The following is a 19,103-nucleotide window of genomic DNA, read 5'->3' on the forward strand; positions in this document are numbered from 1 at the left end:
TTGTGGGGCTTGAAGCTGTTGTGGTTGCTGCTGGGCTTTCTGAGCCCAGCCCACTCATGAGTACCAAAATCCTTATGGGTTCCCCAATCCAATTCCCCAATCCCCTTCAGGGATCAACCCATGCTCATCAACCCAAAACCCCTTGTAGGGCTGTAACTCCCTGTGGTGTACAAATCTGTTGTGGGATCAAATCCCTGCCTGTGACCCTCCAACCCCCTGCGCAGTCCAAATCCTTTACCGGTGCCCAGTCTGTTTGTGGGCTACAAACCACTGTGAGGTCCAAATTCCTGTGGTGCCTCACTCCTGCGATACAAGCTGTGCCTGTGGGTCCCACATCCCTTGTGAGTCCCAAACTCCCCGTTGTCCTCAAATCTGCTTCCAGGTTCAGACTTTGCTTGCCACTCCCCAACCCCTTTGTGGGTCCACAGCAACCTGCGGTGCTCAAAATCCATTGTGGGGTCCGAGCTGTGCCTGCAGCTTCCCAACCCCTTGTGGTGCAGCTTCCCAACCCCTGGTGGGTCCACAGCACCCTGCGGTGCTCAAAATCCATTGTAGGGTCCAAGCTGTGCCTGAAGCTTCCCAACCCCTTGCGGGTCCACAGCACCCTGCGGTGCTCAAAATCCATTGTGGGGTCCAAGCTGTGCCTGAAGCTTCCCAACCCCTTGCGGGTCCACAGCACCCTGCGGTGCTCAAAATCCATTGTGGGGTCCGAGCTGTGCCTGCGGGTACTCAGTCTCTTGCGGGACACCGACTCCCCGTGAGACTCATACCCATTTTGCAGTCCACGCCCGCTTGTGGTTCCCCAACCCCCTGGCGCCCGGGCACACACTCCCACTCCCGCCCCCGCTCCCCGGCCCGCCTCAGCGCGGTGCCGGTGCCGGGGCGGTGCGTGCCGCCGGCCCTGACTCAGCGCCCCGCCCCTGGGGGGGCGGCAGGAAGCCGGGCGGGCCGGGCCGGGCCTGTCACCGCCTGCGTCAGAGCCCGGAGTTTTCCACTGACGAAAAAGGGCAGCGCGGCGCGGCGCGGCGCAGCCCCGGCCCCGGCAGCGGCAGAGCGGGAGCCGCCGCGCCAGCCATCGCCGCTGCAGCCGGAGCCGCCGCGCCGACACCCGCCGCAGCCAAGGTAGGGCCCGCCGGGGGGGCAGCCGGCGCCGGGATAGGGCTCGGTGCTTCGCCGTCCGGAATCGAGGTTCGGGGTTCGGTGCTTGCTTGTTGAGAGGTCTCCGGTGCAGTGTCCGGCGCGGTGCTTGGCTCTCGGGTCGACCGGTTCAGACCTACATCGGCGCTTGCTTGTCCGGGGTCTAGTGCAGTGTCCGGCGCAGTGCTCGGCTTCGGGGGTCCGAGTCGGAGCCCGTCCCGCTGTCCCGGTATTCTGGTGTTCCGCTGTCCCGAGGGTCTGTCTCAGTTCCCCCGCCGTCCAGGCGCCGTCTAGCCGGGCCGCTCCTGCCCGGGGGTGAGAGGAGCCCGGCGCGGCTGGGGCTGAGGCTAGCCGGGCTTGAGGGTCCGAGAGCCCCCAGGGCAGAGGGACCGCGTTCCTCGGGGGGCCTTCGGGGCTGCCCGCGGCTCTCCCGCACTTCCCATCGGCAGAAGACGCAGCGCTATCTATCCATCGAAATGCCCATATATTTATTGGGAGTAGCGCTGAGTTTCCCCTCTGTCAGTTTAGGCTTTTCTCCATCTTTACGGCTGCGGTTCAAATTTTCTGATGTTGAAAGAAATACTTGGGGGGGGGGGGGGGGAGTGGGGGGGGGGGGAGGATGTTGGAGGCGGGGGGAGAACCTTGCCGGCTCGCTCTTCCCCGAGTCCTCCCGACCGGGAATGCTTTCCCGTCGCTACAGCAACACCTACCGACCGGCACACGGATGGACCGACCGACGGACGGACGGGGAGCGGGCGCCCCTCCTGTCCTGTCCCGTCCCGCCGCCTCTAGAAATAAAAATTGGAGGCTTTCACAGCGCACCTGAGGCAAAAGTGAAAAAGAAAAATGGGGGAAGAAAAAAAAAAAAAAGAAGAAGAAGAAGAAAAGCAAACCCCCAAAATCTCACCAAATAAACCAGCAACAAACAAACAAACAAACCCCCCCCAAACCGACCACAAAACTACTAAGTTTTTTTTAGTGGTGATTTTGTTGGTTTTTTTTTTCCCTCCCCTTTATGAATGCTCCCTCCCCTCCGCATCCTCCAAAGTGTCTGTCACCTCTGAGTTACATAATATCGCTGTAGGAAGAGGCGACACAGAGGGACAACCCATTCCTAAAGCTGCCCGGCTTTACTAGCGTCTGTACTGACAGCGCCTCGGTGGGATGGAGAGGAAAAACCCTCACGGCCATTTACAAACCTCGAAGTCTTGTCATTCGTTGCAAGCAAACTCATCAGCAATTATTTAATTTTTAATTATTTTGTTTTTCCCACGAGCATTTTTATTTTCCCCTCCCCTCAGCAGTTTGCAGATGAAATTGGAGAGTTTTATTTTCATGGAATCGTAGGTTCGAAGGGACCTCAGGGATCATCTGGTCCAACCTTTCCTGGCTCGGGCACGGCCGGGTTGGTGCTTTTGCTCTCCGTGTGGAGAGACTCTGCAGCTCTCGGCAAGCCTTTAATAATTCAGCACAGGAAACGCGTGCGTATATATAGCAGGCAAGGTAACGCACAGCGTGTACCTACAGGAGGACAAATATGGAAACCTGGTGTGAATTATTCATGAGGTGTAATCAAATAGAGGATTTTCCTAGACAAAGCACACTTTGCTGTTTTCATATTTATTGCAGCACAATCTGCGCCGGGTACATTTGAACCTCGTTTCATTTGGGCCGTGTCAGATAACCTTTAATGTATTTGCTAATGTTTCTTATTTACCTTTCAAGCTGTCAGCAAGAAGTAAGGGCTTGATAGACAAATCTTAAAAGCCTTTTGCATTGTGGCCTTTTGAAAATTAGTAGATGGAGTAAATGCTTCTGATGCTCTTCCTGGGGAAGGCATTTTGCCTGTGCAGTCCCTGGCAGGAGGATAAACTCGTGGTGCTGTGAACTGATTCATGCTCCTGCTCCGTGGCACGGGGTACTTTGGGTTTTGCTGTTGCATAGTAGGCAGAGGCTATTTTTAAACCAAGCAAGGTTATGAAACCTTAGACCCAGCTGGGTGAAAATAATCTGGTCTGAACTGGAAAGCGCAGCTTGCGTAGCTGGAAACACACGGGACCATCGCCTGGAGGGTCCTGATGGGATGATCCTGCTTGCCATGGGCCAGGTCAGCCCTGAAACTGGGAAATGTTGTCATCGTGGAGGCTGTCACAGCGGTGCTGGGGAAACCACTTAAGAAAATATGCAAAGAATTAAAATAGTTAAACGAACGTGCAGTGAATCAGTGTTGATAGTACGCTGATTATTTGAGTAACCCAGAGGCGTTACAGGCATCACGGCTGCTGTTAGACATCAAGTATCTGCTGCAGATAAACGGGAAACTCGGCACAGCACCAGTTTTTGGTAATACTTGCACCAAAGTTGTCTGACAATAAACAGCAGTGTGCAAATAAACACTGGCCCCAGAAACTCCCCCAGGTTTAGCTCCACAAGTTGCATTTGGAACCGTACCTGGCTGAAATATGTGGTGGTGTTTTTTAAACTAATATTTACTCCTGCTAGACCTGCACAGCCACTGTGGCTCTGGGGGAGGGAGCAGGAGCTGCTCTGACTCACGGCTCGGCAGAGTTGTTAACTCGCTCCCGGCACCCCAGCCCTTGTCCTGGTGTGCCAGCTAGAGTCCACCTTGGCTTCCCAGGCTGCAGGCAGATGGCTGTGCTTGTAAAGTCAGCAAACCAGCTCAAAAAGTCGCTGGAAAATAAATACTTTTTAGGGCATTGCATAGGGTGTTTTAATGTGTCTGGGGATTGTTTGTTTGTTCTTTTTTACCCAAATTGTTTTGCAGAAGAAAGTTTGCTTCCAATAGCTTATGCACAGATTTGGGATCCTTCCCTTCTTAAGTAATCTTCACCGATGGAAACCTCCAGAATTATGATACCCTTGCTCATAGGTGTGCTACAATACCATGGGAGTTGTGGCACAAGCAAACACAGCTGCTGGACTTGCTGGGAGAAGTTTCCTTTGCCTCCCTTGCCCTGCTGCTTTCCTCTGCCTTGTGTGCAAAGCACACGGCCCCAACATGCATACACCAAAACATCTTCTCCACACACTTCTGCACGAAGCCACGAATCTTCACTGTGCAGCCCCTTACAGCTAGAGTCACCGGACACTGGTAGGGGTTTTAGCTGCCTTCCTCTGCGCTTGGCTAAACAAATGCCAAACCTTCTTAAATCTAAATTACTCGAAATATTTACTGTCGAGACGTCGTCCAAGAGGAGGATAGTTAAAACATTAATTCCTCACATTCCAGTGCATTAGGGCTTTACCCTGCGCCTTGCCGAGCGCCAGAAATGGGACTTTGCAGATTCAATTCCCTTCCCCCCCCCAACTAGACAGCCACCCCACTACCTCCCCCCACCCAAACTTTAATGCTTGAGAGGGGGGAAAGAAAAAAAAAAAAGGAGGGAGAGCAAAAGAAAGGAATGCACATCTGGGCTAAATATTTGTTAGAAAGTATTCCCAGGATAGTGGGAGTTCTGGTGCCAGAGAGGAATTCCTGCGGGTTTGATCCATTGCATTATGTACTTGTTCCAAAAGCTGTTTTCAGTAAAATAGATGAGTAAGAAGTCTTAGCCAAGAACAGAATGTCTTTTTTGGCAACTAAAAGGAAGATAGGATTATTTTATTTCAGGTTATGTAAAAAAAAAAAAAAGGAGAGAGAGAGAGAGAAGGTGGTAAACTCCTGTGCTCGGTGGTGCCTGGGAGATTTGCAATGACAAGCATGGAGATAGAGATTTGTAGTTTTAGGGTGGGTTTTTTTTTCCCCCCTAAGCTGCTGTGCACGTTTTTCTGACTTCTCTTTAAGCCATCAATGTGGATTTAAGATTATTTGTGGAATTTCTGAGTTGGCCTCTGGGTGGTTTTGGCCGGGTGGGCAACGTTTTCAGCGACACGGCTTTCAAGGCAGCATCCAAAGCGCTGGTGTGAATTCTGCTCCCAAATGCTGGGATAGGGAGGGGCACAGAGGATTGTCTGTGCCTTGACAGCAAAACCCCTGTCTGGAGGATTTTTTCTGGGGGGGTGGATGCAAGTAGACATCAATGGGTGTAGCCCCACTACATGGCGTGTATCTCCTGATAAGGATATGAAAACATCACCCTGAAGATGTCACAGCTTATAAATCAGCAAAGGGAGGGAAGGCATTGTGGAGGGAGGGGGAATTAATGTTTTGGCTGGTGGGCAACAGGTTCACCAGCTTTTTCCCATTAATTGAGAATTATGTTTGCATGGCACCTACTTTGCATTAACAAAACAATCAGTGTTTTGAATATGGCAGTGTGCCAAAAAGTTGTTGTGGTGGTGGTGGTTTTTTTTTCCCTCTATGCATTTGGCGTGTTCTGATAGATGGGAGATGCACACACCTCCCTTCATTCTTCTGCCAGACATGGTTGATCAGCACTGATAGTATTTTCAAACTACATAAATTAAATGGCACCATTTTCTACACAGCTTGCCTTGGCTCTGACTTTGTGGTTGTGTTAGTTCAGTTAGCTGGCTTGAAGAAAATGCTACAATATTTTTCTTGCTGTGTGGTTTAGGGGGATGGTGCCATGGCCCGTGATGGGTTTGCACGGGTGGGTATGCAGGTGACCTGAGCATCAGGGCAGCATTGCTCTGCAGCATCACCATGTCTCCTTTATTGCATTGCTGGGGGTTGTGTAAACCAGGTAAATCCCAGGGGAAATGGATGCCAGGTATGGTTTGGGGTTTTTTTTTGTGGGCTTTTTTTTGGTCTGGACCTAGGAGTTATCCTTCCTTCAGTAGTGGGGTCTTGGCTGCTTCACTACCCTGCAGTGTCTCCTGTGTCACATGGATGTGATAAACATCACATCTCTGAGGGCATTTTTGTCTTACGAGCTTTTCAGGGAGTTGGTTTCTCCCTTCACTGGCTAAACAGTGGCTTACTTCAATGGCAATGTTGGAGGTGTGCTTTGGAGCAGTGAGCAGTTGCTCTGCAGCATGAACTGATGCTCTTTCAAGCCACGTGTGGGATCTTTTTGCAAAGTTTTTGGCCCCTCCAGGTGGATGATAGGGTCACCTGAGATAAGCAAAGCTCTGGCTGCAGCCCAAGCTTTGATTCGGACTCCTGCCCTGGATTTGGAGGGTTTCCTTGCTCCTGGTTGTTTCTTAAAGCAAATATGAGACAGAGTAGAAGGTTTTATAAATTTAAAATAAAAGAAAGAAAGAAAAGAAAGAAAGAAAAAGAAGATGATTGTAAATGCAGCCAGGCAGCTGGCCTGGGCATCATGGCTGCCTGCAAGCTCTGCACTGCCAGGACGCAGGCAGGAAAGGGGTTAATTCAGGTGTCAGGTAGGACATGTGCTGCTGAGGCTGGAGGGTGGCCAAATCCACCTTCTCCCCATCTGTTTTGGATTAAGACCAAATAACCAATCACCCCTCCATGGCAAAACCACCTGCAGCTCCAGGGCTGCTGAGAAGGAGGAGGGATGGAGGGGATTGCCTCTCCGTGGCCCCCATAGACGCACATTGCAGTGAATGATTAACTTTAGGCTGAGGAACTGCTTCATCCAGGGCTTTTTTTTTTGTTGACCTTTTAGGGGACTATTGTCTCTGGGGAAGCTGTTGGTAAACATAATTAAGGAGGGCTGGTACAGGACTTTGAAGGCACAGTGTGTGCTTCTGTCCTGCTATATGTTCCTGTGCTGTGGAGATGTTGAAAATCCCATCACTGGGAGAGTTTGAAGCCTGTGTGGTTTCTGTGCTGTCTGCTCAGGGCTGTTGGGAAGGAAGGTTTAATGTTTTCTTTTTTTTTTTTATTGTTGTTTTCTTTCTTTTTTTTTGTCAGAGACTTAAATTAACTTCAGACATGCAAAAGAGAGTGAGAAAGTGCTACGGTTACAAAGAACCAATTTAGCTGGTGGAGGAGTTTCAGCTGGCAGGTTCCCGTCACTGGTGTCTGGCACCCCAGTATCTGCACTTTCACCGTCCCAGGGCTCTATGTGTCTGTCCCCATGTCATACACATTTCAGGGATGCTTTAGGTTTTGTGTATTGCCTCTGGTTTTATTGAAGCCAGCCTTTCTGGGTGTCTTCCCTCCTCGCTGGAAGGAGTTTCTGGGCCAGGACAGCATCTCCCCCACCGTGGTTGTGCTTTATGCGTGGAGTCAAAGCAAGTCACTCCTCCAGCAGTGGCTTGGTTGTCAGCTTTGGGTATGGCTCACCAGTTTCAAAATAAGGTGGCAGTGACTTCTGCAGAAGCAGGAGCATCTGATGTGGTATTGCCAATGTCTAAAAGGAGAAACAGTCTATTCTTTATGCAAGAGCATCCCAGGTTAGGTGGACTTTGATATCCATTATCCTATTGCAGACAAAGTGTGTATCTTTTTCAGGAGGACAAAAACCCCACAAGCTTTATAAAAGCAAAGGTTAAAAGATGCAGCAGAGTTTATCTTTTTTTTTGTGGGGTTTTTTCTTTGGTTGGTTGGGTTTGGGTTTTGTTTGGTTGGTTGTCTTTTTCCTAAAATGAGCAGGGGAAAAGCAGGCAGGAAATTTAGGAATCTAGGCAAGTACAGAACTCCTTTGTTTTTAATTAGCTGCATTGTTTTTAATTGCTACTATGCTTGATACATAACCCAGCCTAAACAAGAATAGCTTATTGAATGGGGGACTGACTATGAAAGGCACCGTGAGGAGAAGGGCTGTTCTTCACAGCTGATATATTTGTATTTCAGTGCTTCATTTAATAAGTCTGTTTCCCCAGGGGGCTGTAGCAAGTAAATCATGCCAACAGATTGTTCTCTGCAAACTGGCTTATTTTTGTAATTAGCAAGACGTTAAAGCTGTAACTGCATATAAAGCGATCTGGGTGAGGAGTTAACATAAAAGAATTAGTAAGCAAAATGTAATACTTATTGTTTGATAACATTTGTGTTGATTGAATTGGTTTCTGGACAGTTTGTTGTCTCTGGTAGTTGTTTTTTCCTGCAGCGTGGTACAGTGAGAGAGAGAGATCAGCAGGTGTGCAGAGCGAGGGTGGTGAGGAGTGGGTTGGGGGGGGGGGGGGGGGCATTTTTTTTGGCATTGCACCTGCATGGCCAGGTGGGCTTGGTGGAGAAGCCTTGGTGGGGGTTAAAGCCATCCTGCTTGTCACCAGAAACTGTTACTATTTCCCTTGCTTGATTTTGCTTTTCCCCTTTGTTTTCCAGTTATATGAAAAATACGGCATCACCATGAGTGGAGTATTGAAAAGGAAGTACGAAGAGCTGGGGGATGACAGTACCTACTGCTCCTCTTCCTCCTGCTCCCCTCTCTCCTCCTCAGCGTCCTCGGGCTGGGAGTCAGATGAGGAGAGCTCCCACGGAGAGCCCAAGCTCAGCTCTGCCTTAACAGCAAGCTTCACCCGTGAGTATCCCTAGCAGCCCCTTTCCTGGGATCAGACATGCTTCTGGTAGCACGGTGGTGGATCATCACCATGCAGAGACTTGCTTGGAGCACATCTTTATAGAGGGCCATAACACCAGCTCCCTGTCATTACACCAATGCATCTTGGAGTTAAAATCAGCCAGCACTCTTAGGGTAGTCTTCCTCAACCCTTCCTCCTGGTATTCATTGTTCCTTTATAATTTGTTTTTTAACTGAAGTCCAAGTGTCCAGAAAGAGAAACTCGAGGCCCTGGATGTAGAGAAGAATGCAGGTGCCTTCAAGCCAATGCTGTAGGATGATCCCACCATCCTTCAATTCCCTGCCAAGTTATTCCATAGGCAAAAACTAAACACAGCAAAGACCCATAAGGCTGAGGTTAAAAAATTATTAACCAGTAGTGTAATTGCCATTTCAGAACTCGTTTCCTCCATAAGTTGGGTACTTTGCCAAAGAACGTGACACGTTTGACATTGCCTCCGCTGTTAGCACAGATAAATGCTACTTTGTTTTCCCAGCAATATCAGTTTTGAGAGCTTTTAGGGAAACACACAGATACAGAATTTTACAACCTTGCCTTCTGCCATCTGAAGGGAAGAATAAAAAATACAATAGGGGAGCATCTTCACAGAGGAGAAGTGGTCCAGCCTAGTAAATTAGACTGAACACCCACTGTATATAGCAGTTAAGGTCCACTTAGCAGACATATACAAACACACAGTGGTCTGAGAAGGCTTTAGAAGTCTTGTAATAATAAAGAGTCTCATTCTTGCTTGTCTTCCCAGGTTTTGTGGCGTAACAATGAACTTTTTGTATTCTCTGGCTCAATTGGAAAAGGGTCAGGAACGGGAAAACCCATTTTGGAGGAGGGGTGCAGGGAGAGAAGAGCAAATGCCAAAGTGCAGCAGCTCAGCCGATAGCTGCTGGTGGTGGTGAACTTGCCTTTTGATAAAGAGCTAATGTTTTAGAAGATTGACTCAAGGTTGTTATGAAAATGCAACGCGCAGCGCAAAGATATCATCAGAGCCACTGCAGAGCCCAGTGTGAAACTCTCAGCTATTTAGCAGAAGCTGCTGATGCAGCTGGGTGAACACTTTTTTTTTTCTTCCTCCCCTCCCTCCCACCCACCCCCCCCCACCCTTTTTTTTTTTTTAATGTGAAACTGAAATGCTGTCTTTTGGCAAATGAGACTTGTGAAATGTAGGTGCAGCTAACTCTCCCATCTTGCACTTTCCTAGCCTTTAGGGCCAGGCAAACCAGCCAAGCTCACTTGGGTTTTTGGCTGCCTCCCCACAGTGGGGCTGCCTGTGACTCTGCCATCCAAAGAGCCACTATTTCTGGGTTATTTCATCCCATGTTTGCCACAGTGGCAACCCAGACATCCATGCACCAGCAGAGAATGGAACTAAAAAAAAGCCCCACCACTGAATTTGTGTGCAGCTGGCTCTCGTTCCTGAGACAGCACCAAAAGCATCTCTGTAACCCAGTGCCACTGCATTTTGCTTTGCTTTCCATGGTCAGCCACATGCATGGAAACTCATTGACTCTGAAGCTGCCCTGACTAATTAGTCCACCTTCATCTACTACGTTTGCATGTGCAAATGTGCAGAACCAGGTATCTCTAGAGAGCCTCTGCTTTAAATGGTGTGTAGCATGTTTCAGCAGTTTAAGATAAACCAGAGTCATGTATTGCCATGTTTACCCTGGGATCACCTGCATAGAGATTAACATCTTTGCAGCTGCTCCCAAATGAGTCTCTGGAGAATGAGCTATGGATTCACAGTTCCTCCCAGTGGATGGTGAAAGGAAGTACCAGCAAACCACTCATTTGCCTATTTTATGCCCTGCCACGAAAACTGGAGCCACACAGTGCTGGAGTCTTAGTGCTCTGCCATCCTGGGAGCAGACCATGAGCTCCTGGACGTGGGGCAGGGTGCTTGGGTTTGGAGCAAGACAGGCATGCAGGATGGTTTGCTGCTTGTTCGTTATGCTCTGCTGCACGTGAAGAATAAGCAAATGTATGTTTCCTGGAGGAAGTCAAGCGAGAAGGAGAAGCAGCAGCCACTGTTTCTTAGGGTGAATCTGATCAGTGACTCCACTGCATCAGGCCTTGGCTTAGTTTCCTCCATCTTCATCTTACCTTAGAAGCGTAAGATCCTAAACCACCACAAGCCATCAAGCAGCGTTCTAACCTTGTCCCGTCATGTCCCTGTTGAGAGAATAATTGCAGGTCCTGCCCGTTTGTAATATTTACAGCCTGATTATAATATTTCTAACCTGCCTGCAGGATGGCAGTACTGACTTTGTGCTTTTTTTCTTCCCCCCCCCCTTCTCCCCCCATTTTTAGCTACATCTATCCTGAAGAAATCCAAGCGACTAAAGAAGAACAATGTGGAGTTTGACCGGGTCACTGTGTTTTACTTCCCACGCTGCCAGGGGTTCACGAGCGTGCCTAGTCGCGGGGGCTGTACCCTGGGGATGGTGAGCAAACACAGCTCCTCTCGGCAGTTCACCCTCGCCGAGTTTTCAAAGGAGCAGGAAAATGTTCGTCGTGAGAAACTCGGGGAGAAATTAAAGGAGGAGAAATTGGAAGCGCTGAAATGGAAAGTGAGTAGGAGCGTGGGGTTGGGTTGGTGAGGAGCTGGTGGATATCATTAGTAAATGGCCCACTTTTAATAGGAGCCTCTCTGAGAACTGGGGGCATTAGTCTTTAACCCTGTTTGAGTCTCCAAAACACACGGGCTCCAGTGTGGGATTTTCAGCTCAGTTCTCTTCCTTTGAGAAGTGACTGAACTCCACATGTCAGGTGACTGTAAGGTCTTTGGGGGCTCTGACACAGATATTGGTGCTGGGGTCAGCCACCACGGAGAGCAGATCTTTTCTTTTCTATTTCTCCTGACCTCCCAACAGGTCCTTAATGCTTTGCCCATTTTTTTGCCCTTAGCTAACCATGAATGGCACGAAAGAGTCAGAGGAGGCTAACCAGCTCACCATTGAAGACATCTCTGACGACGACATCGACGTCAGCAACATGGACCTAGAGGATGGATTCTTCCTACAGCCCTACCCTGCCAAGAAGAGACGTGCACTGCTAAAAGCCATGGGGGTGAAGAAAATCGACAAGGAGGAGAAGCGGGAGCTGCACAACATCCGTCTGTCCCGGGAGGACTGTGGCTGTGACTGCCGGGAGGTCTGCGACCCAGAGACCTGCAGCTGCAGCTTGGCAGGCATCAAATGTCAGGTACTGCCCTCGCCTCTGGGCACAGGGGAAAAGCTGCAGCTCCAGTTGATGTTTATGTTAAAGCAGCAGGGTTCTGAGCAAGCAGGTCAAAGTTAGGGCAGCCTGTAAAATGCATCTGTTCCCACCTGCACTCAAAGCAAAGTAAGTGAGAAAAGGTCTTGGAGATGTTCCCCAGGCTGCAGAGCAGACACTGCTCAAAACTGCCTGCTCCCCAGGTCACACATGCAGCCATCCCTGCATTGCCACTGCAGCTGTGAGGATGTGCCTGAGCTCCCAGCCTGGAAGTGCCTACCTCATCCATTCCCAGGGGCCCTGTATCTGCTTGGTTTCCTGCTGGAGGTGGGCCACCTGGGAATGTCTTTGCAAATGAAAGCTTCTTGCTCTTCATACGAGGCTGCGGTTTCTCCTCTTTGTTTTCCCATGCTGTGTGTCACCACTCCCAGCACACTCAACCAAACGTGGGAGTGTCATCAGTCCCCAGCTAGCTGTGCAGATCCACCTGCAAAGTGGGATAATCCCTCTGTATTCCATTAATTTACCATATTTTTCATTTTATCTTTTCATGAGTGCCTGCCCAGCTGTGCTTGGGGAGCTATATTCCCGGTTCTGGGTGCCACTCGTTCCCTCCGTGTGCTGTTTGCAAGCTGGGGGCTGTGCAGGGTGGGGGCACCCAGACAGACAAGTGCTCCGTGTGTGTGTTCCAGTCCCCCTCTAGTGGCTGCTGTTAACAGGGACACAGAGGTGCCGCAGTGGCCTGTTAGGCAATTTGTCCTTGGCTCAGTGAGGGGCAGAAGCTCACACTACAAGGGAGGTATTAAATATCATGATGCAATACATAAAACCTCATCTTTTTCCCCCTTGTGTCCCCTTTTGGAGTGTGATATTTATTTATTTATTGAATCGTTTAGGCTGGAAAAGACCTTTAATGTCATGAAGTCCAACCTAGCACAGCCAAGTCCACTGCTAACCCACATCCCTAAGGGCCACATCTGCATGCCTTTTAAATACCTCTAGGTATTTAAACAGGGCAGCCTGTTCCCAGGGCTTGACAACCTTTCTGCTGAAGAAATTTTTCCTAATATCCAGCCTAGACCATCCATGGTGCAATTTGAGGACATTTTCTCTTGTTCTATTGCTTGTTACTAGGGAGAAGAAAGTGACCTCCACCTCACTACAACTTCCTTTCAGGTAGTTGTAAAGAGCAGTAAGGTCTCCCCTGAGCCTCCTTTTCTCCAGTAAACAACCTCAGTTCCGTTAGCTGCTCCTCCTAAGATTTGTGCTCTAGACCCTTCACAAACTTTTCTGCCTTTCTTTGGACACACTCCAGCACCTAAAAATCCTTCTTGTGGCAATAAACTGAACACAGTATTGAAGGTGTGGCCTCATCAGTGCTGAGTATAAGGGGACAATCACTTCCATGGTCCTCCTGGTCGCACTATTCCTGACACAGGGCAGAATGCTGTTGGCTTTCTTGGCCAGCTGGATGCATTGCTGGCTCATACTCATCTGACTTTTGGAATCTTTTAACTTTTCTTTGATTGTACAGAAACCCAACTTTTTACATGTATTTTATGATATTTTTAGTCTACTTTTAAACCCCTCAGCTGGTACTTGGTTTCCTAGGGTGTAGGCTATAAGTGGTTTCAATTTAGTGCTGCCAGGTTTGGTCCTAACCATCTGCCTTTGTTTCTTCCTGTGCCAGATGGATCACACCTCCTTCCCCTGCGGCTGCACCAAGGATGGCTGTGGCAACACCGAGGGCAGGATTGAGTTCAACCAGGCCCGTGTGCAGACTCACTTCATCCACACCATCATGAAGCTGGAGCTAGAGAAGCAGCAGCGGAGCAATGAGAAGGTGGTGGAGGCTGAGCCTCCTTTTCGGGAGCGGCTCTCGCCTTTGGGATGTGCAGCGGGGAAGGGCTCCTTGGAAGAGCGTGCAGTGCCACTGGCTCCTGCCTTCCAGTTCAGCCCTGACCTGGATGCCCTGGGAGAGAACAGCTGCAGCAGTGACATGACAGACTCCTCCATCTCCTCCCATCCCAGTGAGGACCTGGAAGAGCCTTACGAGAGCCTCCCTTCTGACAAATCCCAGTCAGATGTGGATGATGACGGTTTGGCACGCATCCTCCACTTCAACGACTCAGATGCTGAGGAGGAGGGTGGCAATGGCCAGGATGACCTGAGCTGCTTCCACCCTGCCGACTTCTTCATTGAGGACCACAGCAGCGAGGCCAAGCCTGTCCCTGGCCACTTGTCCCACCTTTCTGAGTGCCTGGATGAGAATGCTAACCAGGACAGCGGGAGTTTGCTGGAGGATGCTGCCCACGAACGGTGTGATGGGCTGTCCTGCTGCGCCTCATCCCCAGCAGAGCCCTGCTCCAAGAGCTATGCCGACCTCAGCCTTTCATCTGACTCCTTGGATTTCTTCCAGTCCTTCTCAGACTATAATTTGGGACCCCTTTACAACTCCTTAAAGGAGTACGAGAACCTTGATAACTTCTCAGCGTTACAGTTTCAGTTGCCTAATTTCCCTGGCTTCCCGCAAGCTGGAGATCAGGGCTCTTGTTTCTTGGAGTCCCTCATTGGTTTGTCCGAATCCGTCCCTGAAACCCCAGCCCCCTTCACAGACAATCAACTCTTGGAGGACGCCATCAAGTCGTCACTGATGGAGACGGTGAAAGTGTGAAACGCCCGTGGGGCTCAGGTGGCAAAGAACTCCCGCTGAAAGGAAGAGAGAGGAACAGTTGGATGGGCAAAATTCAAAGTGAAAGGACGATGGGCTACTCAAAAACAATGAGGCAAAAAAGAAAACAACCCACCACCACCGAGAGACTTTCTAAGGAAACAAACTATTTTTGGTCTTTGTAGAACTTAAGATGTTTTGACATACCGCAGCTACAATCAGTTCTCTCGCTGTTTGGGCAAAAATTTCTAAACTTTCCTGATGGTTTGGGGTGGGAAGGGAGGGAGGGAGGGAGGGAAAAAGACTTTGGCCTACGAATTTCCTTGTGTTTCGTTTTTTTTTATGAGAAGACCTGTTGAGAAATGCTCCTCGCTAACGTCGCCAGTCGTACACACGCAGCCCCTTCTAGAAACGTTTCAGTGTTGCAGGAACTTTTTTAAGAGAGCCTGGTTTTGAAACTGTATTTATTGTGAAAATCTGTGGCTTGCCTAAGGGCTCGGCCCAACGTCGCTCTTGCGTTGGAATCAGACAAGGTTTACGGAAGAGGTCCATACGCTTTACAACATAATCGTTCTTCATCTATTTATTGCTAAAGGTCCAGAATTTAACTAGCCACCGAAGCTTGAACTAGCACGAACCCTTATTTAAATTGGGAATACCTCAGATGTATTATGTGTACAATCATCATTTATTATTTTGGGGTTTTGTTTTGTTTTGGTTTTTTTTGGCATAATATATCTGTATTTATTTATTTTCTACCTGTAGTAGGTGAATAGCACTGTGGTTTCTCAACGACCGGGAAGGGCGATAAGGCCTTCAGCAGCATCTGTCCTAAAGACAGCCCTGGGCTTTATTTTGCTGAATCTGAAAGATGTTGGCTGTTGGGTCTTCACTTTACGTTTCTAATAGTGCAGGGTAGGAAGGGACAGGGGGAACATTCATGCAATGTCCTTTTGACTTCTGTCAGCCCACTAGTAGACACAGTGATGGTGTCTGAGCTCTGTAATGCTGCCATGGAGAGCAACACAAACAAAACCTTCAACTGGTCAAGAGATAACATGAACTAGCTATTTAAAACAAACAAACAAACAAAAAAACACCAGACCCTTTTTCATAAATTATTTTCTAATTTATTAAACTTCCTAAGGATTTGGCCATGAGCTCTTTCCTGATCAATTATGGTGCCTGGAATGTGCAGAGGAACCATTAATGGTGGGGGTGTCGGAGAGCAAAGCCAACAACAGCGACACTTTGCTCGTGCTCCTCAACACGTGCTCCTTGGGATTCCCCAGTGTTGAGAGCACTGCAGCTCCAAAATCTGGTGGGTAAGACCATTTATACTATTTTTTAAAATATATAGGCAAGATGGATAGGAAGATTATTGGATTGTTTATCCCTTTGAGTATGGTTTTAGAGGGAAGAAAAAGTAACGCCTCGAGACAAAGCTGAAAGACTTGAAAGCTTTGGGTTTTTTTAAAATGAGAGGAAATCATGTTTAGGAAGGATATTAGAGGCCCTCTTGGCCTTTTGCTATTGAAATCAGTCCAAGAACATGACACTGTTTGGCCACGAGGCGTAAGCGACCGTGAAGTCTGTACGTCAGTGGTACGCGAAGTGCCTGTGCCAGCAGTGTGAGGAACAAACCCAAACGACTTTAAAACCTTCCAGCTTGAAATCTGCACTTGGAAAAGGTGAAGTGTGGTGATGGGAATGATGCCTGGCATTACTGGCACCAGGAGCAGCCCCCAGCCCCACTGCTGTGGGAGCTCCTTGGCTGCAGAGCCACCCAAATAGGGGTGAAAAAATTCCCATGAGTCATCTATTTGAGGGTTTTTCCACCGGCCGAGCTGTGACAGGGATGGTGCTTCTGGGTACCTGCTGCTCCACAGGTGCCTCGTGCAAACCTGCTGGCAATTCAGGAAACATCTGGTGCACAAGTATGGCCAAGGCTGGGTTGTTTGGGATTTTTTAATCGTTGTTACTATTATTTAATTAACCATCTTCTCTGGTATTGGTCAACTGGGAAGAGAAGCTGACCCACCACGGTCGTGAGGGGCTGGGTGGCTCACCCCACGCTCACCACTGCATCCTCCCACAAAGCATTGCCTCCGGGGACCTCCCCACCGGGCAGGAGGGCAACTGTAGGAATACTACTGGCAGATGGAGGATTTCCTGGAGATATATATATATATATAATTATTATTATTATTATTTGTTGTTGTTGTCATTTTTTGGACAAAAAAATATCCCCTTTAGCTATCTCCTAGGTGGTAGTCTCTGTCCTTCAGACTGCATCACAGATACTGACAGTTGGAAGTCTGGTACTGGTCTCTATTTATTGGCACTAATATATTTGGTAACATTCCTAGGTCTCTCTGCATATATATATATATATATATATAAAATATAGCCTTATATTTTAGATATATTAAAAATATATACAAAATATATCCTTATATTTTATATATATCTTTATGTGTATAAAATATAGGCTTATATTTTTTATATATATCTTTATGTGTATAAAATATAGGCTTATATTTTATATATCTATCTATGTGTGTATAAAATATAGGCTTATACTTTATATATCTATCTATGTGTGTATAAAATATAGGCTTATACTTTATATATCTATCTGTGTGTGTATAAAATATAAGCTTATACTTTATATATCTATCTGTGTGTGTATAAAATATAGGCTTATATTTTATATATCTATCTGTGTGTGTATAAAATATAGGCTTATATTTTATATATCTATCTGTGTGTGTATAAAATATAGGCTTATATTTTGTATATCTATCTATGTGTGTATAAAATATAAGCTTATATTTTGTATATATCTGTGTGTGTAAAATATAGGCTTATACTTTATATATATATTTGTGTGTATAAAATATAGGCTTATATATATCTTTGTGTGTAAAATATAGGCTTATATTTTATATATCTATCTTTGTGTGTATAAAATATAGGCTTATATTTTTTATATATATATATATATATCTCCCCACACACTTGTTGTTTTTAATGAATGACGGGGATGGACTCCTGCCTTTGTGGATTATTATTTTTTTGTTGTTCATAATTTATTCTTTTTATTTGTGTTGGTGCCAAAAAACAATGAAAATAAAAGATTTTCCCCCCCCCTCCCCCCTATTATTTTGTTTTCATCCCCTCCCCCAGGCACTGACTTGTAAATATATATATTTTGTTTTGTTTTGTTTTCTCTTCTTGGTATCTGTGTACAAAGTTGCCTGTTAAAACAGTTTGAGGACTGGGTATTTATTGACACAATCTGTAATTATCTAATGTATTTGATTGAAACGCTTCGGTTTCAACATAGCTTTATTTTAGCTTCCTTTGTGTATATATTGTGATTATGTTGCTTAAAGGTACAAGTTAAAAAGGAAAGAAAACAAACAAAAAAAAAAAAGCTTTATTTTTACCTTATCCATTTGCATTTGTTTATAAAAAAAAAAGGAAAGAAAAAGCATATTTGTCTACAGCTGCTGTCTCTCATTTCATCAAAGCAATATGAAGAAATTTCCATTACACTTTCAATAAAAAGAATTTTGTTGGAGTATGGCAGCACCTTTGCCACCTTTATTCTTTACTGTGGCTCAAAAGCCAGGAGGAGGATGATGATGGCCTGCATCAGGAATAGTGTGGCCAGCAGGAGCAGGGAAGTCATTCTGCCCCTGTACTCAGCACTGGTTAGGCCACACCTTAAGTACTGTGTCCAGTTCTGGGCCCCTCAGTTTAAGAAGGATATTGAGACTCTTGAATGTGTGCAGAGAAGGGAAGTGAGGCTAGGGAGAGGTCTGGAGCACAGCCCTATGAAGCGAGGCTGAGGGAGCTGGGGTTGATTAGCCTGGAGAAGAGGAGGCTCAGGGGAGACCTTACTGCTCTTTACAACTTCCTGAAGGGAGGTTGTACCCAGGAGGGGCTTGATCTCTTCTCCCAGACAACCAGCTCCAGATTGAGAGGACACAGTCTCAAGCTGCACCAGGGGAGGTTTAGGCTGGATGTTAGGAAGAAGTTCTTCATAGAAAGAGTTATTAGCCATTGGAATGGGCTGCCCAGGAAGGTGGTTGAGTCACCATCACTGGAGGTGTTCAAGAGGGGATTGGATGTGGCACTTGGTGCCATGGTTTAGTAGTCATGAGTTGTTGGGTGGCAGGTTGGACTTGATCTTTGAGGTCTCTTCCAACCGTATTGATTCTATGATTCTATGTTGTGTACACTGCACTTTGTTGCAGTTGTCCCTTTTTTGCTTGTTTTTAGCCTTTTTGGTCTCTTTTTTAAGCTAATAGGTGCCCCAGGGTTTCCACAACAAATACCAAGGTGGGAGCATCCTCCAAGGGTAGGAGCAGCCCTTGTCCCAGACTGGTGTCCTCCAAGAGGCTTCTCCTGAGCTTGGCAACCCCTGTTGCTTTTCTCAGTCCCACAAAAACACCCCAGGGAAGGACAAACTCATGGAGAAAAGGCATAGGGGGAGCCTGGAAAAGTGAGTGCCAGCATGGAGCCAGTCCCATAGTAGGAAACCAGCTGTAGGGTCTGTCCCCAGACTGGGGCCTAATGGAGTGCCTATGATGGGGTCTATCTCTGCTCCCTCAGGTTGCTTGGCTTGTGAATGGTGGCTGCCCGTCACCATGAG

The 19,103-nt window shown here is 47.5% G+C and overlaps 1 protein-coding gene across 2 annotated transcripts; it reads left to right on the plus strand.

The window, feature by feature from the left end:
• The first annotated feature begins 1,004 nt into the window (after positions 1 to 1,004).
• Positions 1,005 to 15,204, plus strand: CSRNP1 (cysteine and serine rich nuclear protein 1). 2 transcript variants are annotated; one of them, XM_068145938.1, is made up of 5 exons: positions 1,005 to 1,122; positions 8,303 to 8,498; positions 10,864 to 11,123; positions 11,461 to 11,757; positions 13,460 to 15,204. In XM_068145938.1, the coding sequence occupies exons 2-5, from the start codon at positions 8,327 to 8,329 to the stop codon at positions 14,441 to 14,443; spliced, it is 1,713 nt and encodes a 570-aa protein (XP_068002039.1). In that variant the 5' UTR covers positions 1,005 to 1,122; positions 8,303 to 8,326; the 3' UTR covers positions 14,444 to 15,204. The 2 variants fall into 2 exon arrangements, with proteins under 2 accessions (XP_068002039.1, XP_068002038.1); XM_068145937.1 differs by lacking the exons at positions 1,005 to 1,122; positions 8,303 to 8,498 and adding an exon at positions 8,508 to 9,602.
• The last annotated feature ends 3,899 nt before the right edge of the window (positions 15,205 to 19,103 follow it).

Source organism: Melanerpes formicivorus, unplaced genomic scaffold, assembly GCF_026170545.1.
Source record: "Melanerpes formicivorus ecotype bairdi unplaced genomic scaffold, bMelFor1.0.p_v2 SCAF_13, whole genome shotgun sequence".
In the NCBI taxonomy this organism is placed as follows: domain Eukaryota; kingdom Metazoa; phylum Chordata; class Aves; order Piciformes; family Picidae; genus Melanerpes; species Melanerpes formicivorus.

Excerpts from the sequence above, each read along its gene's own strand:
- CSRNP1 (XM_068145938.1), top strand. The coding sequence starts at position 8,327 with ATGAGTGGAGTATTGAAAAGGAAGTACGAAGAGCTGGGGGATGACAGT. Across the intron at positions 8,499-10,863 it reads CTTAACAGCAAGCTTCACCC|CTACATCTATCCTGAAGAAA; the intron begins GTGAGTATCCCT and ends CCCCATTTTTAG. Across the intron at positions 11,124-11,460 it reads TGGAAGCGCTGAAATGGAAA|CTAACCATGAATGGCACGAA; the intron begins GTGAGTAGGAGC and ends TTTTGCCCTTAG.